Raw genomic sequence first — 18236 nt, 5'->3', positions numbered from 1 at the left:
TTCTCACAAGATGAAGTAAGAGGGCGAGTCTGCTATATTGCTTGAGTGGCTTTTTAAAATATTAGTTTAGTGGCCTTCTTCATGACTAGATTAATCAGTCACCCGCAGATATTGTCATTTCTGATTGTGCATGAATATGCAGTTGGCCATTTCTTACTGAGGGTGAGATTCACTGATGTATTATCTTCCAGGCCAGATTTACAGAGACCACAACTGCACTGCATGAGGACACAGTTTTGAGGAACAGCCATCAATATCCCAATCAATCTTTATCACTCAACCAATACATTTCTCAAAAAGGTTACCTGGTAAGCATGTCAATATATAATGTAGACACAAGGAATTGCAGGTGATGGCATCTGCACAAAGTGCTGGAGGAACTCAGCGGTTCAGGCAGCATCTGTGGAGGGAAGGGACTGGTGAAGTTTTAGATTGTGGTGCAGCCTCACAGTGCTAGATACCAGGGTTCGATCCTGATCTCAGGTACTGTCTGCGTGTGGAGTTTGCTCGTTCTCCCTGTGGGTTTCCTCCAGCTGCACCTGTTTCCACACATCCTGAACACGTGCGGGTTTGTAGGTTAATCGGCCCTCTGTAAATTGCCCCTAGTGTGTACGGGGTGGATGAGAAAGTGGGATAACATAGAATTAGTGCGAATGGGTGATCGATAGTCTGCATGGACTCGGTGGGCCGAAGGGCCTGCTTCCACGCTTTGTCTCCAAACCAAATGAATGTAAAGGGATGCCATATTTGTACAAAAACAAAGTTGAAAAAAAAGCTGGGTGTTGGATGAGAGATGTTGGGAGAAGTCAAGTGGGTCATATGTGTTGCAAAGAAGTGGTCGTACTAAAAGGAGTGTTTCTATCGACGATGGACAGAAAATGCTGGAGTAACTCTGGGTCAGGCAGCATCTCTGGATAAAAGGAATAGGTGATGTTTTGGGTCGGAACCCTTTTTCTGATGAAGAGTTCCAACCCGAAACATCACCTATTCCTTTTCTCCAGAGACGCTGCCTGACTCGCTGAGCTACTCCAGCATTTTGTGTATCATCGGTATAAACGAGCATATACAGTTCCTTACTACACATTTGGACTGTTTCTTTGCTAGGTTTTCTGTAAAATCTATACACGTGTGAAAATGTTCAATTACCTGCATTAGGTACTCTGGTATTTTGTACGTTAAACCTCTCATTTCCTGAAGAGCAGCTTCTTCCCCACTGCTATCCAACTTTTGAACCAATTACCTCTTTCGCCCCCTTCCCAGAGGTGTAGCCACGTACTCTTATGGGGCTGTCCAACTGTACGAGCTAATTCAAGAGCTCTCCTGAGTTTCCCCTGATTCGAACTCGGAGATTTACGGTAATAGCCGCTCGTAGGTACTCGGGGCTTTCGTGGACATTTTTCAACGTGTTGAAAAATCGACACGAGTCTTCCCGAGCTTACCGCGTTTCCCGAGTACCTGCCGTTAGCGTTATGAGCCATTAAGAGACGTCCCTGAGCTCCGACATACCCGCTATGTACATTCTACGTGCTTACCACGAGTTTGATTTTTTTTTTAAACTCGGGAGAGCTCTTAAATTACCTCGTACAGTGGGACAGGCCCTTTACTCTTAACTTCGTTTAGTTCAGTCCCGGGGTGGGAGATTGCAACCTTCACGTGGTCCACCCTGTTTCAACTAATGCAAACAACCCGACGTGCACAAATCAAATCGAACGTCGACCTACAACTTTAGGCTGTGCACGCCATACGCAAAAAGAAGAAGAGGTTCAGTCCCTTTGGCCCACGAAGTCCACACTGACCATTGATTAACTAGTTCTGTTATCCCACTTTCTCATGCGCTCCCTACACCCTAGGGTCATTTTTTTTTTTTTGTTAATTAATCTGCAAACCCAAACCCGCAATTTACCTGCAAATCCTCACGTCTTGGGGATGTGCGAGGAAACCAGAGCACCTGTAGGAAACCCACGCGGTCACAGGGAGAACGTGCAAACTCCGCACACAGACAACACCCGAGGTCGGGATCGAACCAGGGTCTCGAGCTACGAGGCAGCAACTCTACCAGGTCCGCCACTGTGCCCCCACCTCATTTGGTCAATCTGTCATTGTACTTCAATGGTTTACTGCTCTGCTCTGGATTGACTTACAATCTTGCACATTCTGCTATTATGATCGTTGCTCCAGTTATTACTGTATTTATCATTACTGTGTGCATACTGTTTACTCTGTGAACTTCATGGGAACAAGGAATTTCATGGCATAGTCACTTGTTTATCATCAAAAATCTATCTTTACATTTTTCACATTTTCTGCCCCCCTTGAACTTTGTCCCAATGAACTCTTTGTACAGAATAAGCCCCATTTGCTGATGCTCCCAACAGCCAATGTCAGATGTAGTAGAATGAATAATGACTGCCACTGAGCCTGATGAATTCAATTTGCCAGAACCTCTAGATATAATTGGAAAGTGTCAGCAGGTAAAATGAACTGAGACTAAAAGCTCCCATCCCATTCTCCGGTGACATTTCACGCTGTCACAGCAGATACGTTGTGTCTTGGAGGAAATTAGTTCTGCTTTTGTACCAGATTGAAAGTTTTTGTTTGCAAATATGTCTAATAACGTGGAAACACAAGGAGCTGCAGATGCTGGTATCTTGCATGGTGTAACTCGGCAGGTCAGGCAGCATCTCTGGAGGAGATGGAGAGGAGACGTTTCGGCTCGGGACCTTTTTTTGTACTGATTGTAGTCGGGGAGAGAAAAATGGAAAATAGAGGTGGGGCTGGGATAAAACCTGGCAAGTGATAGGTGGATGCAGGTGATGGGGGATTGATTGACAAATGAGTGGACAAAGGCTGGAGATGAAAAGAAGATAAAAGGGTGCAAGGTGAGAGAGCAGTGAAATCAGTGCATGGGATATAGGTGGGAGGGCAGTGAGGGTAGGGAGGGAGGATGGGATTGTGGGAGAAATTGATACAGTTGGGGGGGTGGAAGAAAGGAGGGTGTCTGCAAAATTGGAGAATTCAATGTTCATCAAGCTGCCCAAGTGGAATATGAGGTGCTGTTCCTTCAGTTTGCCCTTGGCCTCTCTCTGGTAATGGAGGAGGCCCAGGCCAGAAAGGTCAGTAAGAATGGGAAGGGGAGTTTAAATGTTTTGCAACTGGGGGATCCAGCAGGCCTTGGCGGACGGAGGGAGGGCAAGTGCTTAGCAAAATGGTCCCTGAGTCTACGCTTGGTCTTGGCGATGTAGAGGTCACGTCGGGAACACCAGATGCAGAGGGGGTTCTGTCTTATGAATTCAATGTCCATCCCATTTAATTGTAAGCTACCCAGGTGGAATACAAGGTGCTGTTGCTCTGGGTCTAAACTTCCCTTGCTTCTGTGGCACAGAATAACACTAGAGAGACTCCCGGTGCTCCAGTTTCCTCCCACATCCCAAAGACTTGCTGGCCCTCTGTAAATTACCTTTGGTGTGTTGGGAGTGGATGTGAAAGTGGGATAACATAGAACTAACATAAATGTGTGATCCATGGTCAATTGGAATATTTATAAAACCTTTATAGAAACATAGAAAATAGGTGCACGAGTAGGCCATTCGGTCCGTTGAGCCAGCACAGCCATTCAATATGATCATGGCTGATCATCCAAAATCAGTACCCCATTCCGGCTTTTTCCCCGTATCCCTTGATTCCCTTAGCAAATGGCATGTTGGCCTTCATAACAAGAGGAGTTGAGTATAGGAACAAAGAGGCCCTTCTGCAGTGGTACAGGGCCCTAGTGAGACTACACCTGATCTCTATGTAGATTAAAGTCAACCATGATAACCGCTATACTGTTGCTACACGCATCCCTTATTTCCTGCTTGATGCTATCCCCAACCTCCCTGCTGCTGTTATGAAATTTCAGGACATACTAATCTACTGGACCCGGTGAGGTGAAGGGCTTGTTTCCATGCCGTATCTCTAAACTAAAGGTGGCAGCAATAGAGTTGCTGACTAACAGCACCAGAGATCTGGATTAGTTCCAGACTGTGGGTGCTGTTTGTCCGGAGATCGCATGTTCTCCCTGTGACTGTGTGGACTTTCCCCGGGGGCTCCGGTTTCCTCCCACATTCGAAAGGCATACAGGTTTGTGGGTTAATTGGCTTCTGTAAATTATCCCTAGTGTAAAATAGAATTATTATATGGGTAGACAAAAGTGCTGGAGAAACTCAGCTAGTGAGGCAGCATCTATGGAGCGAAGGAAATAGGCAACGTTTCGGTCCGAAACGTTGCCTATTTCCTTCGCTCCATAGATGCTGCCTCACCCGCTGAGTTTCTCCAGCACTTTTGTCCACCTTCGATTTTCCAGCATCTGCAGTTCCTCCTTTAAACTATTAAACGGGTGATAGTGTGTGGGCTGAAGAGCCTGTTTCCATGCTCTATCTCTAAAACTAAAAACTAATCAAATGTAAATATATTTTGTATGGTTGTTTGTTTGTGTGTTTGAGTCTATGTCCCTGTGATGCTGCTGCAAGCAAGAATGTTTCATTGTACTTGTACCTCACCATACTTGAGCATACGGCAGCAAACTTTAATTTGAGCGTGGACTTGAGGAAAAAAAGCTGAATTTGATGACAGAGATTATATTCCCAGAATAAATCATTTAATATAGAAACTACCTAGCAATTCCAACGAGCAGAAATTTTTTTTAGGAGGAATCAAAAAGAAAAATAACATAACTCTTTTAATATTGAATCCGGCCATGTGATTTTACGGCAATGTTCTGCACAACGTGCTGCCTTTTTATTCACTTTGCATAAATTGCAAACCCAGAAGCAGAAGAAGATAAGTGATTTCTTATTCAGTTTGTGATTGAGGGAAGATGCAACTTTTGGCCCGGTCCAAGAAGCATCGATCATCCACTTTCAGCAAATAGAGTTCATCTCATCTAAAGAACGTATGCTTCGGATTACTCAACGCCAGCGAGAAGTTCTAATCTGTGCATGGCTGAGCCTACAATATTGAAAGGCGCTCCACAAACCAGCGCTAAAGTCTTGGTTCAAAGCATCTCAAATAAATCTGATTATTTATCAGTTGTGTCTTGGTGCCGTACAATATGCAAAATCAACATTTGAAAGATGGATATTTTAAGATGGCAGCTCATCATTCCTTGTCTGTCCTCTTATTTGACGCAGTTGAGTTAGTTCTTTTGTCCTCGGGAACGTTTGGTACTAAGGCAACTTGCTTTGGAAGTCTTAAAAGTATGTGCATGCTATCCAAGTCTCGGACGCGGACATGTCAACAGTGTGGCAGGCGTGAGTCTTGGAAGTGATGCTGAATTTGGTCTTGAACCCACTTTGTTGCATTACTAACCCATCCTCTGCAAAGTGTAACATGCCATACAACACTGAGAGTTCCTGTGACAGAGCCTCTTAACCAGGGCATGAGGAAAGGTCCTTGATGAACAACTGATAAGCTGGTTTGGAGAAACTCCGAAGATGATAGGAAGAAGTGGGTAAAACGAGAAGGGAAGCATTCAAAGTCTGTTTCCAAAGCTCCAATGAAAGTAGCTATACAGTTTTTTTCTTTAAAAAAAAAAAAAAATTATTGTGGGGAAAAAAAACTGAGTTGCTTCTGATTTGTGAAGGTTTGAAATTAGTTTTTTCTCAACTGATTCTACTCCTCTAAAACTTCCCATGTCGCAATCTGTTCAGGTTGCTGCTGGTAACCGTTCCTGGAGCCACAGTCTAATCAGTCTCACCACCTTGGTACGCACAGGGAGAGGTTCGTAATGGAGTTCGTGAGAGGCGTTCACAAAGGACTGTCGGAAATTGATAAGAGTGAGAGTCAACAATAACGGAATATCAAAAGATTGATAGAAGATCCATCATTATGCCTCAAAAAAAAAAATCACAATAATGCTTCGCAAACACAAATGTACTCAGAACATAGAACAAGTACAGCACAGAAACAGGCCCTTCGGCCCATAATGTCTGGCCAAAGATGATGCCAAGACCAACTGTTATCTGCCTGCACATAATCCATATCCCTCTATTTCTTGCATAACCATGTATCCATGTATAACCATGCGCTTATTCAAACGTCACAAATGCCACCATTGTATCTGCCTTGTTCCAGGCATCCACCATCCTCTGGGTGTAAAAAAAATAGTTCTGCACATGTCCTTTAAACTTTTCCCCTCACTCCTTAAAGCTATGCCCCTCTGGTACATGATATTTCCACCCTGGGGGCGGGGAAAGGTTCTGACTCTCTACCATCTCTATCGGGACTGAAGGAAAATAGCTGGAAGGAAGGGGTACGGGGAAGGCATGGGGCAAGAGCTGGCAAGTGATAGGTGGATCCAGAGTGGACAGGAGGTGATCAGTGGAGAAGGCAAAAGGGTGCGGATGGTGGAGTCTGATGAGGAAGATGGGGAGTGAAATGTAGAACCAGAGGGAGGGGTGGTTGGGAGGAATAATGGGGAACCAGGAATAGTAAGAGGTGGAGGGGGGTGGTGGTGATGAGAGGGAGATTCAACCTTCATACCATTAGGTTATAATCTACCCGAGCGGAATATGAGGTGCTGTTCTTCCAGCATGCCTTGGCGGACTGAGGGCAAGTGCGTAGCGAAATGGTCCCTGAGTTTACGCTTGGTCTTGCTGATGTAAAGGAGATCACATCGGGAACACCAGATGCAGAGGATGAGGTTAGAGAAAGTGCACAAGAGGTTCTGTCTCATGAATTCAATGTCCATCCCATTTAATTGTAAGCTACCCAGGTGGAATACAAGGTGCTGTTGCTCACGGTCTAAGCTTCCCTTGCTTCTGTGGCACAGAATAACACTAGAGAGACTCCCGGTGCTCCAGTTTCCTCCCACATCCCAAAGACGTACAGGTTTGTAGGTTGAAGGTAGACACAAAATGCTGTAGTAACTCAGTGGGACAGGCAGCATCTCTGGAGAGAAGGAATGGGTGATGTTTCGGGTCGAGACCCTTCTTCAGACTTCCCCTGACATCAGCCTGAAGAAGGGTCTCAACCCAAAATGTCACCCATTCCTTCTCTTCAGAGATGCTGCCTGTCCCGCTGAGTTACTCCAGCATTTTGTGTCTACCTTCGATTTAAACCATCACCTGCAGTTCTTTCTTACACAGGTTTGTAGGTTAGTTGGCCCACTGTAAATTACCTTTAGTGTGTTGGGAGTGGATGTGAAAGTGGGATAACGTAGAACTAGCATGATTGTGTGATCCATGGTCAATTGGAATATTTATAAAAACTTTATGAAATTTCAGAACATGCTAATCTACTGGGCCCGGTGAGGTGAAGGGCTTGTTTCCATGCTGTATCTCTAAACTAAAGGTGGCAGCGATAGAGTTGCTGCCTAACAGCACCAGGGACCCAGATTAGATCCAGACTGTGGGTGCTGTTTGTACGGAGTTTGCACGTTCTCGCTGTGACTGTGTGGATTTTCTCCGGGTGCTCCGGTTTCCTCCCACATTCCAAAGGCATACAGGTTTGTGGGTTAATTGGCTTCTGTAAATTATCCCTAGTGTAAAATAGAACTATTATATGGGTGATTGATGGTCAGTGTGGATTGGGTGGGCTGAAGAGCCTGTTTCCATGCTGTATCTCTAAAATTAAAAACGAAACAAATCTATATATATTTAACCTGTCCAGGTTGGGATAGGAATGGGATAGGATTTAAATTGATTTGCCATCAGGAGGTCCTGATGGAGAGAGCACATGTGTTTAGTGAAGTGGTTTCCTGGCCTACGTTTGATGTCGCCCATGTTAAGGAGCACACATCGAGAGCACCAAATGCAGTAGATGGGGTTAGAGGAGGTGCACATGAACATGTGACTCTTCTGGAAGACTGTTGAGGTCCCTGAATGGACATGTGGGGGGAGGTATAAGGGCTGGTGTTTACATCACCTGCAGTTGCTGGGGAAGGTACCTGGGGAGCAGGAGGATTGGCTGGGTAGGGATGAGTTAACCAAGGAGTTGTGGAGGGAGAAGTCACTAGGAAAGTGGAAAGGAGCAGGGAGGGGAAGATGTCACATTGGAGTTGATGGAAATGTCGGAGAATGAGGTGCTGGATGTGGAGGCTGGAGGGGTGAAAGGCGAGGACCAGGGGAACTCTATCCTTGTTCTGTCTGAGGGGGGGGGGGGGGGGGAAGAGTGAGGGGCATGAGCAGGACTGTGGGGAATGGAGGAGTCTTGGGTGAGGGTTCCATTCACAAATGTGGAGGAATGTGGCAGACCGTTTACTGAAGAAAGAGGACATCTCCGATCTCCAGCGTGGAAAGTCTCGTCTTGAGAACAGGTTGGTTCTTGGGCACGGTGGCCCAGCGGTGGAGTTGCTGCCTTAAGGGCCTGTCCCACCAGCATGCGATTGCATGCGTCTAGCGCGTCCAACGTGGTGGCTTGAGCAGAGCCGTCTGGAGTTGTGCGGGGTTGGTCCCGACATCTTACTCACCAATCTGCTGGGCAGGAGGCGGGCCGACTGAATTTGGACGTCACACGGCGTTGGGCGGTTACGTCATCGCTCAACGGCATGCCGGGCCATGACGTCATCGCGCAATGCCACGCGCTAGGCGTACGCCGTCAAGACGGTGCGTACGGCGTAGAGACGCTGCGTACGGCCTCAATGCGGCTGCGGGCCGGCAGGCCATTGCCGCGCGGAATTTTTGGACAGTGTCAGTTTTTCGGAGCCCCACACGATGTCGGGACCAGCCCCGCACAACTCCATACGGCTCCGGCAATCGAAGTGGGACCGGCCCCGCGAGGCTGTACAGCTCAAGCGACTACGTTAGGTTGCGCTTGCCGCATGCAGTCGCATGCTGGTGGGACAGGCCCTTTACAGCGTCAGAGACCTGGGTTCGACACTGACCACGGGTGTTTGTACGGAGTTTGTACGTTCTCCCCATGACCTGTGTGGGTTTTCCTCGGGATCTTCGGTTTCCTCCCACACTCCAAAGACGTACAGGTTTACAGGCTAGTTGGCTTGGCATAATTGCAAATTGTCCCTAGTGCGTGTAGGATAGTGTAAGTGTGTGGGGTGATTACAGATTGGCGCAGACATGGTGGGCCAAAGGGCCTGTTTCCGCGCTGTATCTCTATCCTAAACTAAACAGATGCGGCGGAGATGGAGAAACTGGGAGAAAGGAGTGGCGTTGTTGCAAGAGGCAGGGTGGGAGGAGGTGTAGTCAAGGTCGCTGTGGGAGTCGGGTTTGTAGCTGATGTCTATGGATAGTCTGTCTCCTGAGATTCCAGTGAGTGGTTCATTAGTTCTAAATAGCCACTAATTCGATTTTACTAATATTGATTTAAAGGGAAGCATTGGAATAATCAGATAGGATTCAATTCAATCTAAAGACTGCATGTGTAGGAAGGAACGGCAGATGCTGTTTTACACTGAAGATAGACACAAATTGCTGGAGTAACTCGAGCTGCCTGTCTGGGTAAACATTCGTCTGAGTCACCTACTTTTGACCTTTTGGGCTGGGGCTGAATAAAAGGTGCTGGAGGAACTCAATGGGTCTCTTGAACAAAACCAAAAGGTACGGGATAAAGGGTCCTGATCCAAAACATCACCCATCCATGTTCTCCAGAGATGCTGCCTAACCCGCTGTGTTACTCCAGCACGTTGTGTCGATCGTTGTCATAAACCAGCATCTGCAGTTTGTTTCTAGGGTAAGGGGGTATCCTTGACAGATATGCGGTATGGTGGCAGAGACCTGGGTTTCATCCTGACTATGGCTGCTGCCTGTACATACAGAGTTTGTACTTTCTCCCAGTGACCGCGTGGGTTTTCCCCAGGGGCTCTGGTTTCCTTCCACACTCCAAAGATGGACATGTCTGTAGGTTAATTGGCATCGGTAAAGATTGTAAATTGACCCTAGTGTGTAGGATCGTGCTAGTGTATGAGGTAATCATTGGTTGACGCAGACTCAGTGGGTCGGAGGTCCTGTTTCCGCTCTATATCTCTAAGCCAAACTAAACTAAAGATTGTTAGTGTTGAATATCCAAAATAATTGGGCATGGTAACTTTTAAGAGTAATTACCAATTTCAATTTTGTACGCATGTTTTTTTGCACCGCATCTGCTATGTTCTTGTTTCCAACTTTGAATGCACTTGTAACTGGTATTAGATAAGTTTGTCGTGGGCACACCACACACTTGATTGTCCAACAGATTTCAGAGTTAAAAGAGCTTGTGTTACACCAGATTTAGTGGAAAAATGTGTCACCTTAAATGTTTTGTCCATGCTGCCCAACTTCCCGTACATAATGTAGGATCCCCTGATGTCTGATAGAGTATCCGCATCGCCGTGCATTATTAGTACCGGTGAGGTGATGGTGGGGAACAATTTCTCGATCGTCCTTAGCGCATTCAACACCTCAAAAGCAAATTTCACAGTCACGGGTCCATGGTAGACGAGAGGATCATTTATATAATTCGCCACCTGCAATGATAAAAAGACTTCAGCACACTGGGATCGCAGTGCCGTTCAACAGCTAAGTCAATTATTTGAAGGCAAAACAAGAAGAGGATTGTTTGCAAGTTTTTTTTAAATTGCAAAATCCAGCCAAAGACCCAAGAATATAAAAATGCTCTCTGTAAAAACCTCCGACTTGCTTAAAATTTGGACAAGACTAGAAATGTAATTTATCTAGGAGATCGGTTATAGGAGACGGGGTGTGGGTTTGCTGATGGTGAAAAGGACACAAAGTGCTGGAGTAACTCAGCGGGTCAGGCAGCAACTCTGGAGGACATGGATAGGTGACGTTTTAGGACAAGACCATTCTTCAGACCCGAAACGTCACCTACCCGTGTTCTCCAGAGATGCTGCCTGACCTGTTGAGTTACTCCAGCACTTTGTATCCTTTTGTCCCAGCATCGACAGTTCTTTGTTTCTACATTTTGCTGAGGGTGAGTTGGCCAAACTTAAGCAAAAACAGGCAAACGCTTAAAATGTTTGGAGAACAAGGGAATTGCAGGTGCTGGTTTACAAAAAAAAGACACAGTGCTGGAGTAAGTCAGTGGGTCAAGGCAGCAATACAGAATATGGATAGGTGACATTTTGTGTTGCGACCTTCATTGGTTACTCCAGCACTTTGTGTCTTTTTTCACTTAAAGTGTTTGTCTACTCTACACCTGTTGTAGGTCAACCAAGCCTTAACCTTGGTCAATGACATTGGAGGGAATTAGCTTTATGGAGAGGTTGGACAAACTTGGATTGTTTTCTCTGGAGCGTCAGAGGCTGAGGGGAGACCCAATAGAAGTATATTAAATTATGAGATGCATAGATAGGGTAGACAGTCAGAAGCTTTTTTTCCCAGGGTGGAAACGTCAAAGTCAAAACGTCAACTTAGATGAGGCATCTTGAGATATTTTAGGTTTATTATTGTCACGTGTACTGACGTAATGTGAAAAGCTTTGCTTTGCATGCTATCCAAACAGAGCAGATATACTGCACTGTACATAAATACAATTAAGTCAAACTTGAGTACAATAGGTAGAGCAAAGGGGGAGATACAGAGTGCAGAATATAGTTCTCAGCATTGTAGCGCATCAGTTTCACAGACAAATTTAAAAGATACGTAGACAGGTGCAGGGCTAGGAAAGGTTTAGAGGGATACGGGTCAAAAGCGGTCGGGTGGAACTAGCTCAGATGGGCATTGCAGTTGGCATGAAGGAGATAGGCTAACTGGTCTGAAGAAGGGTCTCGACCCGAAACCTCACCCATTCTTTCTCTCCACAGATGCTGCCAGGCCTACTGAGTTACTCCAGTTTTTTGTGTCTATCAGAATGGGCTGAAGTGCTTATTTCCAAATGCGTTCTTTTCCTTATCCTTGCTGATACAACGTTCTTAAACTCAATCAATCACATAGAACCTATTAAATTCTTTACTTAACTAGCGCAAGAAGAGAGATAAAAACAATGGACACACCTGTTGATTGTCTGATGATATTGCTAGTGGATCGATGTATCCCAGGGGTAGCCGTGGTAACATGTGATACAGCAATTTGGCTAATAGCATCTAGAGTGGAGAAATCAAAGCAATTTGAGTCAAATCTTTGTCCGTGATGAGCTGCTGAAGTTTTAGTGATACAGCATGGAAACAGGCCCACCGAAGCCATGCTGACCAGCATTCACCCGTATACTAGTTCTATCCTACACACTAGGGACAATTTACAGAGGCCAATTAAAGACTGCTGGCGTCATATCAGGGTCGCCCAAAGATTTTGAGCATTTCAAAATCCAGCAGCGACAAAACAAATGTTGCGACACTTGAAAAAACACCGCATGTCAATACGTCATCACGCCGCAAATGTTTCGGTGACCTGATACGTCAGTCAATAATAATAATATATTTTATTGTCATTGCACATAAGTGCATCGAGATTTGGGTTTGCAGCTTCCATCCGATGTCATAACTTAAATAACTAATAAAATTTAGATTTAGATACCCCGAGAAACAATGATGCTGACAGTCGCCAAGTGGGACAGGCCCTTAACCTGCAAACCTGGATCACCTCATCGGCACAGCGTCAGAGCTGCTCCCTTACAGCTCGAGAAACCCGGGTTCAATCCTGACTACGGATGCCGTCTGTACGGAGTTTGCACGTTCTCCCTGTGACCACGTTGGTTTCTTCCGGGTGCTCCAGTTTCCTCCCACACCCCAAAGACATGCGGGTTTGTAGGTAAATTGGCCATCTGTAAATTGTAAATTGTCCCTAGTGTGTAGGATAGTGCTGGCGTACGGGATGATCGCTGATTGGTGCGGACTCGGTGGGCCGTAGGGCCTGCTTCTACACTGTCTAAAGTTTACAAAACCTGTACATCTTTGGAATGCGGGAGGGAACCGGAGCATCCAGAGAAAACCCACGCAGTCAAAGGGAGAACGTACAAACTCCGTACAGACAGCGCCCGTAGTCAGGATCAAACTCGATACTCTGGTGCAGTGAGACAGCAACTCTACCACTGCACCACTGTGCCTTCCTGAGAGCCCACTCTTCCCTCACAGAGAGAGGTGCGGGTGGTTGAGACGAGAATGAAAGCATCTGGCAGCAATCTGCATCTTTGGTTCACAGCACAGAGAGATTTGAGTGTGGAGATCTCTCTGCAGTGTCCATGCAACAGAATTAAAATCCCTTATACAGTATAACATAGAACAGTACAGCATTGGAACAGGCCCTTTGGCCCACTATGCCTCTGCCAAACATGATGCCAAGACTAACTATTTTCTGCCCAAACACAATTCATTTCCCTCTGTTCCCTGTATACCCAAGTGCCTATCTTATTGCCTCTTAAACTCCACGTGTGGCTGCCTCGCCTTCATCACTAACAGCACGTTCCAGACACCCACCAATCACCCTCTGTGTAACAAAACTTGCCCCCATACATCTCCTTTATAATTTGCTCCTCTCACCTTAAAGCTATGTCCTCTCGTATTTGATTTTTCCATCCTGGGAAACAGTTTCTGACTGACTATCATATCTATGTCTCTCATAATTCTACACACTTCTATCAGGTTTGCTGTAAAGTATGTACATTTTTTAATCCGACTTTACTAGACTTTAACTAGCACTAAATGTTATTCCCTTTGTCCTGTATCTATCCACTGTGGATGGCTTGATTGTAATCATGTATCAGCTGACTGGATAGCATGCAACAAAAAAGCTTTTCACTGAACCTCGGTACACGTGACAATAAACCATACAAAGCTAAACGACCCTCAGCCTCAGACACTCCAGAGATAACAATCCAAGTTTGTCCAACCTCGGGCAAAGAGAACTGCACAAACAATACTCCAAATGTGGCCTAACTAAAATCCTATAAAACTGCAACATAACTTCCTGACTCTTATACTCAATGCCCCAACCAATGAAGGCAAGCATAACCATACAGCTTCTTTACCACTCTGTCCACTTGTGTTATTAGGGAGCTATGGAGTTGGATCCCAAGATCCATCTGCACAGCAATGCTGTTAAGGGTCTTATCATTAGCTAAATACTTTCCATTTACATTTTGCCTCGCAAAAATGCAGCTCCTCACACTTGCTCGGATTAAAGTCTAATTACCATTTCACTGCCCACGTCTGTAACTCATCCACATCATAGATGCTGTCACTCTACGACTATAAACTATACCATACATGAGTTAAGTCACAAATGGACTGCCAGAGGAAGTCGTTGATGAAATAGCTGAGGCAGGTACAATAACAAAGTTTAAAAGACATTTGGAAGGGCACATGGCCAGGAAAGGTTTAGAGCAGGGGTCGGCAACCTTTTTTGCATAGGGGCCAGGACCCATGTTTGTGTGCAGATGGCGGGCCACATTTATCCGCATAGTTAATAAATTGGCTGTAGTGCCCAGGTCACCTGCGGGCCCCGAGACTGGCTGTAGCGTCCAGGTCGCAAAAACAAATTGAAAAACAATACGCCTGCGGGCTGGATGATTCCGGGTTAGGGGCCGGAACCGGCCCGTGGGCCGTAGGTTGCCGTCCCCTGGTTTAGAGGGATATGGGGCAAATGGGACACGTGTAGACGGGGCACCTTGGTCGTCAGGGAAGTGTTGGGCTGAAGGGCCTGTTCCTGTGCTGTGGGACTCTATCACCATTAGACCCGATGAACCAGGTTCAATCCTGATCAACCTTGTTTTCTGTGTGGAGTGATGTCAGGTGCTGTCTGTTTGTGTAGTTTGCATGCTCTCCCTGTGACCGCGTGAGCTTCTTCCGGGTTCTCTGGTTTTGTCCCACGGCGGCCGCAGGGAAGGGGAGCTGGGGCGAGGATAGGCGACGGACCAGATGGAACCCAAACCAGTCTAAAATAGTCGGCGAGTCTGCTGCACCTTTACCTTAATAGGCGTAGCTGATTGAGGGTTCATTAGCACCAAGGGCGCTATGAAAATTGACCCATCCACAACAGACGGCCTCTCGTGCATGATGTAGATGTGTATCAATCCGCCCTGAAATACAAGAAGGGGGATAAATGAAGTGACGGGGAAAGACTTGCATTTATTTAGTACCTCTTACCTCTCCCCCTCCTCCATCAAAGGGATCTTCAGGAAATCTAACATCTCAAAACAGAGCTACCACGAACTCAGCGGGTCAGACAGCATCCCTGGAGAATGTGGGTGGGTGACATTTTGGGTCGGGTCGGTTTATATTCTCTGGGGATGCTGCCTGACTCGGTGGATTATTCCAGCACTCAGTGTCTTCTTTGGTAAGCCAGCATCTGCAGTTTCTTGTCACAAATTTTACTGCTCTACTGTGAAGAAGTTCTCTTCCTCTCTCCCAAGTCTGAAGATGGATCCTGACCTGAAAAGTCACTTCTCCAGGTTCTCCAGAGATGTTGCTGGAGAACCTGTTGGGTTACTCCAGCGCTTTGTGACTTTTTTTTTGAAAACCAGCATCTGCAGGTTCTTGTCACCCCTCAGAGCAGAACCGTACTTGTGGATACGAGGAACTGTAGATGCTCGTTTACAAAAGAAGGCACAAAGTGCTGGAGTAACTCAACTGGTCAGACAGCATCTCTGGAGAACATGGGTAAGTGACGTTTTTGGTTGGCGCCCTTATTCAGGCTCACAAAAGGGCCTAACCTGAAAGACCCATCTGTGCATATTCTGCAGAGGTACTGCCTGACCCGCTAAGTTACTCCAGCACTTTGTGTCTTTTTCTTTAAGAGCACCTTACTTGCTCTCTGGACCTCCCATCACAATTACTGGATTCTCCATTCCACTTTCTGGAAAGGTGAGAGAGGCCGGTCCATTGGGATTTTCCAACTATGGGATTCGGCTCACATTTGGAAGGATATGGATTGTGCGCAGGCATAACAATGGCATTCTATGCAAGGCGAGGCATGCTATGCATTCTGCACTTAGTTGGGAATTGTACTGATGTATGGCAACAATCTTACTGAACTGTGTGCAAAAAACAAAAAGAATTTTGCTGTACCTTGGTACAGGTAATAATGAAGGAAGCTTTGAACCAGATAAGGGTCTCGGCATCATTTTAGACACAGACACTGTGGACCGAAGGGCCTGTTCCTCTGCAGTTCCTTGTATCCATAAGTAAAGTTCTATGTTATGCCCCTGTCACACTTAGGAAACCTGAACGGAAACCTCTGGAGACTTTGCGCCCCACACAAGTTTTCCGTGCGGTTCCCGGAGGTTGTAGGAGGTTGCAGGTGGTTGCCGGAGGTTGCAGGTTGTGGAAGCAGGTAGGGATACTGACAAAAGCCTCCGGGAACCTCCGGGAACCGCACGTAAACCTTGGGTGGGGCGCAAAGTCTCTAGAGGTTTCCGTTCAGGTTTCCTAAGTGGGACAGGGGCATTAGACTGTTCTATGCTCCATATGGAAAGACTGGGGGAAGTGGAGACCACCCAGGATTATTCAGTGTTGGCACGGGAACTTACTTACCATGGAAAGGGACATAACGTAGAGGTTGAGGTTGGGATAGCGTCTCTTCATCATGTCAATGTGTTGCAGGCAGTCACGGATGTATATTCTGAAATCTGATACAATCAGGCGTTTCCCTTCACTCTGCCCGTGGCCAACTGAAAATGGAGAGAGAAGAATTAGGTGAATTAAAGGGCTCTCGCAACTGTTGAATGAGGTAAGGTCTCCTTTGGGGTATTGTGCGCAGTTAGACTTTATAGATACAGCGGAGAAACAGGCCGCTCAGGCCACCGAGTCCATGTTGACCAGCGATACACCATACACTAGTTCTACCCTACAATTGGCCTATAAATCTGCCCATCTTTGGAGTGTGGGAGGAAACCAGAGAAACCCCACACGGTCACAGGGAAAACAAACAATCTCCATATAAACAGCACATGTAGTCCAGATCAAACCCTGGTCTCTGGCACTGTAAGTCCGCTGCTCTACCATTGAGGCACTGTGCCGCCCTTGCAATAAAGAGGGGAAAGTGGGGGCCTGTTAACCGCTAGTGCTGGAGCAACTCAGCAGGACAGGCAGCATCTGGGGAGGGAATGTAGATAATATTTCGGGTAGGGACTCTTCTTCAGATTGATTTCCATTCCGCCACAAATGCTGCCTGACACGCTAAGTTCTTCCAGCACTTTGTGCTTTGCTCACGGTTCCAGCATCTGCAGTTCTTTGTGTCTACACCTTCTGTATAATATTCAGAAGCCTGAAGTCCAACACCACCAGGTTCAGGAACAGCTACTTTCTTACAACCATCAGTTTCTTGAACCGACCCGCACAACCCGAATCCTACTTCGGCAACGGAACATCTCTTGCACTGCCGTTGACTTGTTTCTTTTTCAAATTGTTTGCTCTCATGTTTTTGTACAGTCTTCTTTCTTTTAGAAATGTTATGTGTAATATATGTGGTGTGTTGTCTGAGTCTCTTCAGCTGTGATGCTGCTACAAGCAAGATTTTCATTGTGCGTGAGACAAAAATCTTGATTTGACTAAATGGGATGCAGTGGTTCTTTACATGGCGTAATGCATGTACAGTAAACCCTTGTTATAATGAACATTGAGGGGAGAGGGTGTGGTCCTCTTGCACTACTGTTCATCCTGGCCAAATTGGAGAGGCTCGGACACTAAAATTGAGTAAAGGCTTCTGGGCTGCTAGGCCATTTGGTCAATATAAAAGTGCATTCTGTAGAAATGGGACAAGCTGCAGAATTGTGCCAGTTTGTCTAGAGCCCAGATAAGAGCTGCAGGAAGAGATTGGAAACATCTGCAGATCTTGACAATTAGGTGCAAATTGCATGGAATGGATTGGATGAATGTAAACCAGCCATACACATTGTAAATATTGTTGCAAAGCTTTACTTTGCTAATTGATGATTGGTCGAACTGTTGATCCTTGGAGGAACTGTCTGGATCTCAGGGCACATGTTGCTATGTTTGCTTCCTTTTAGAAGTTTCTTTCAAATACAATGTATATAAGATTATATTATTGGGTTCGGGAACTGTCAATGATGTACTGTTATAATTAATATGTGTGATTGGTTTGTTGGGGTTGCCTCCCCCAAGTAATGTCACGCCTTTAGTTTGGAGGGGTATAAGAGGATGTGTAATTCTTTGGGGTGTGTCAGTTGAATGTGACTTCTGTTCTGTTAGCACAAGATATTGTTGTCTTGCGTCCCTGCAGTTTGTTCTTCAATAAAGTAAGGTTTTGGAACCAGAGTTTGACTTAGTGTTTGACTAAACCAGACTAAGGGGGTAAGTCTAGATACCGGAATGTACATTGGGAGCTTGTCCGGGATCTCAACAGAGCCCCAGA

At 46.0% G+C, this 18236-nt stretch overlaps 1 protein-coding gene across 1 annotated transcript in view; it reads right to left on the bottom strand.

Moving 5' to 3' along the window:
• Window positions 1–5683: 5683 nt before the first annotated feature.
• The window catches only part of LOC116983578 (monoglyceride lipase-like), a 29426-nt gene continuing 16873 nt past the window's right edge, over window positions 5684–18236 (bottom strand). The window contains exons 3-7 of the mRNA XM_033037362.1: window positions 16397–16533; window positions 14833–14943; window positions 11924–12013; window positions 10220–10435; window positions 5684–5794 (exon numbers count right to left, since the gene is read on the bottom strand). Coding sequence (XP_032893253.1) covers window positions 5684–5794; window positions 10220–10435; window positions 11924–12013; window positions 14833–14943; window positions 16397–16533 — 665 coding nt within the window. The remainder of the gene's footprint in view (window positions 5795–10219; window positions 10436–11923; window positions 12014–14832; window positions 14944–16396; window positions 16534–18236) is intronic.

This window comes from Amblyraja radiata, chromosome 18 (genome assembly GCF_010909765.2).
Source record: "Amblyraja radiata isolate CabotCenter1 chromosome 18, sAmbRad1.1.pri, whole genome shotgun sequence".
Lineage (NCBI taxonomy): Eukaryota > Metazoa > Chordata > Chondrichthyes > Rajiformes > Rajidae > Amblyraja > Amblyraja radiata.
The sequence above is the reverse complement of the archived record's forward strand: the minus strand, read 5'-3'. Positions and strand labels throughout refer to the sequence as shown.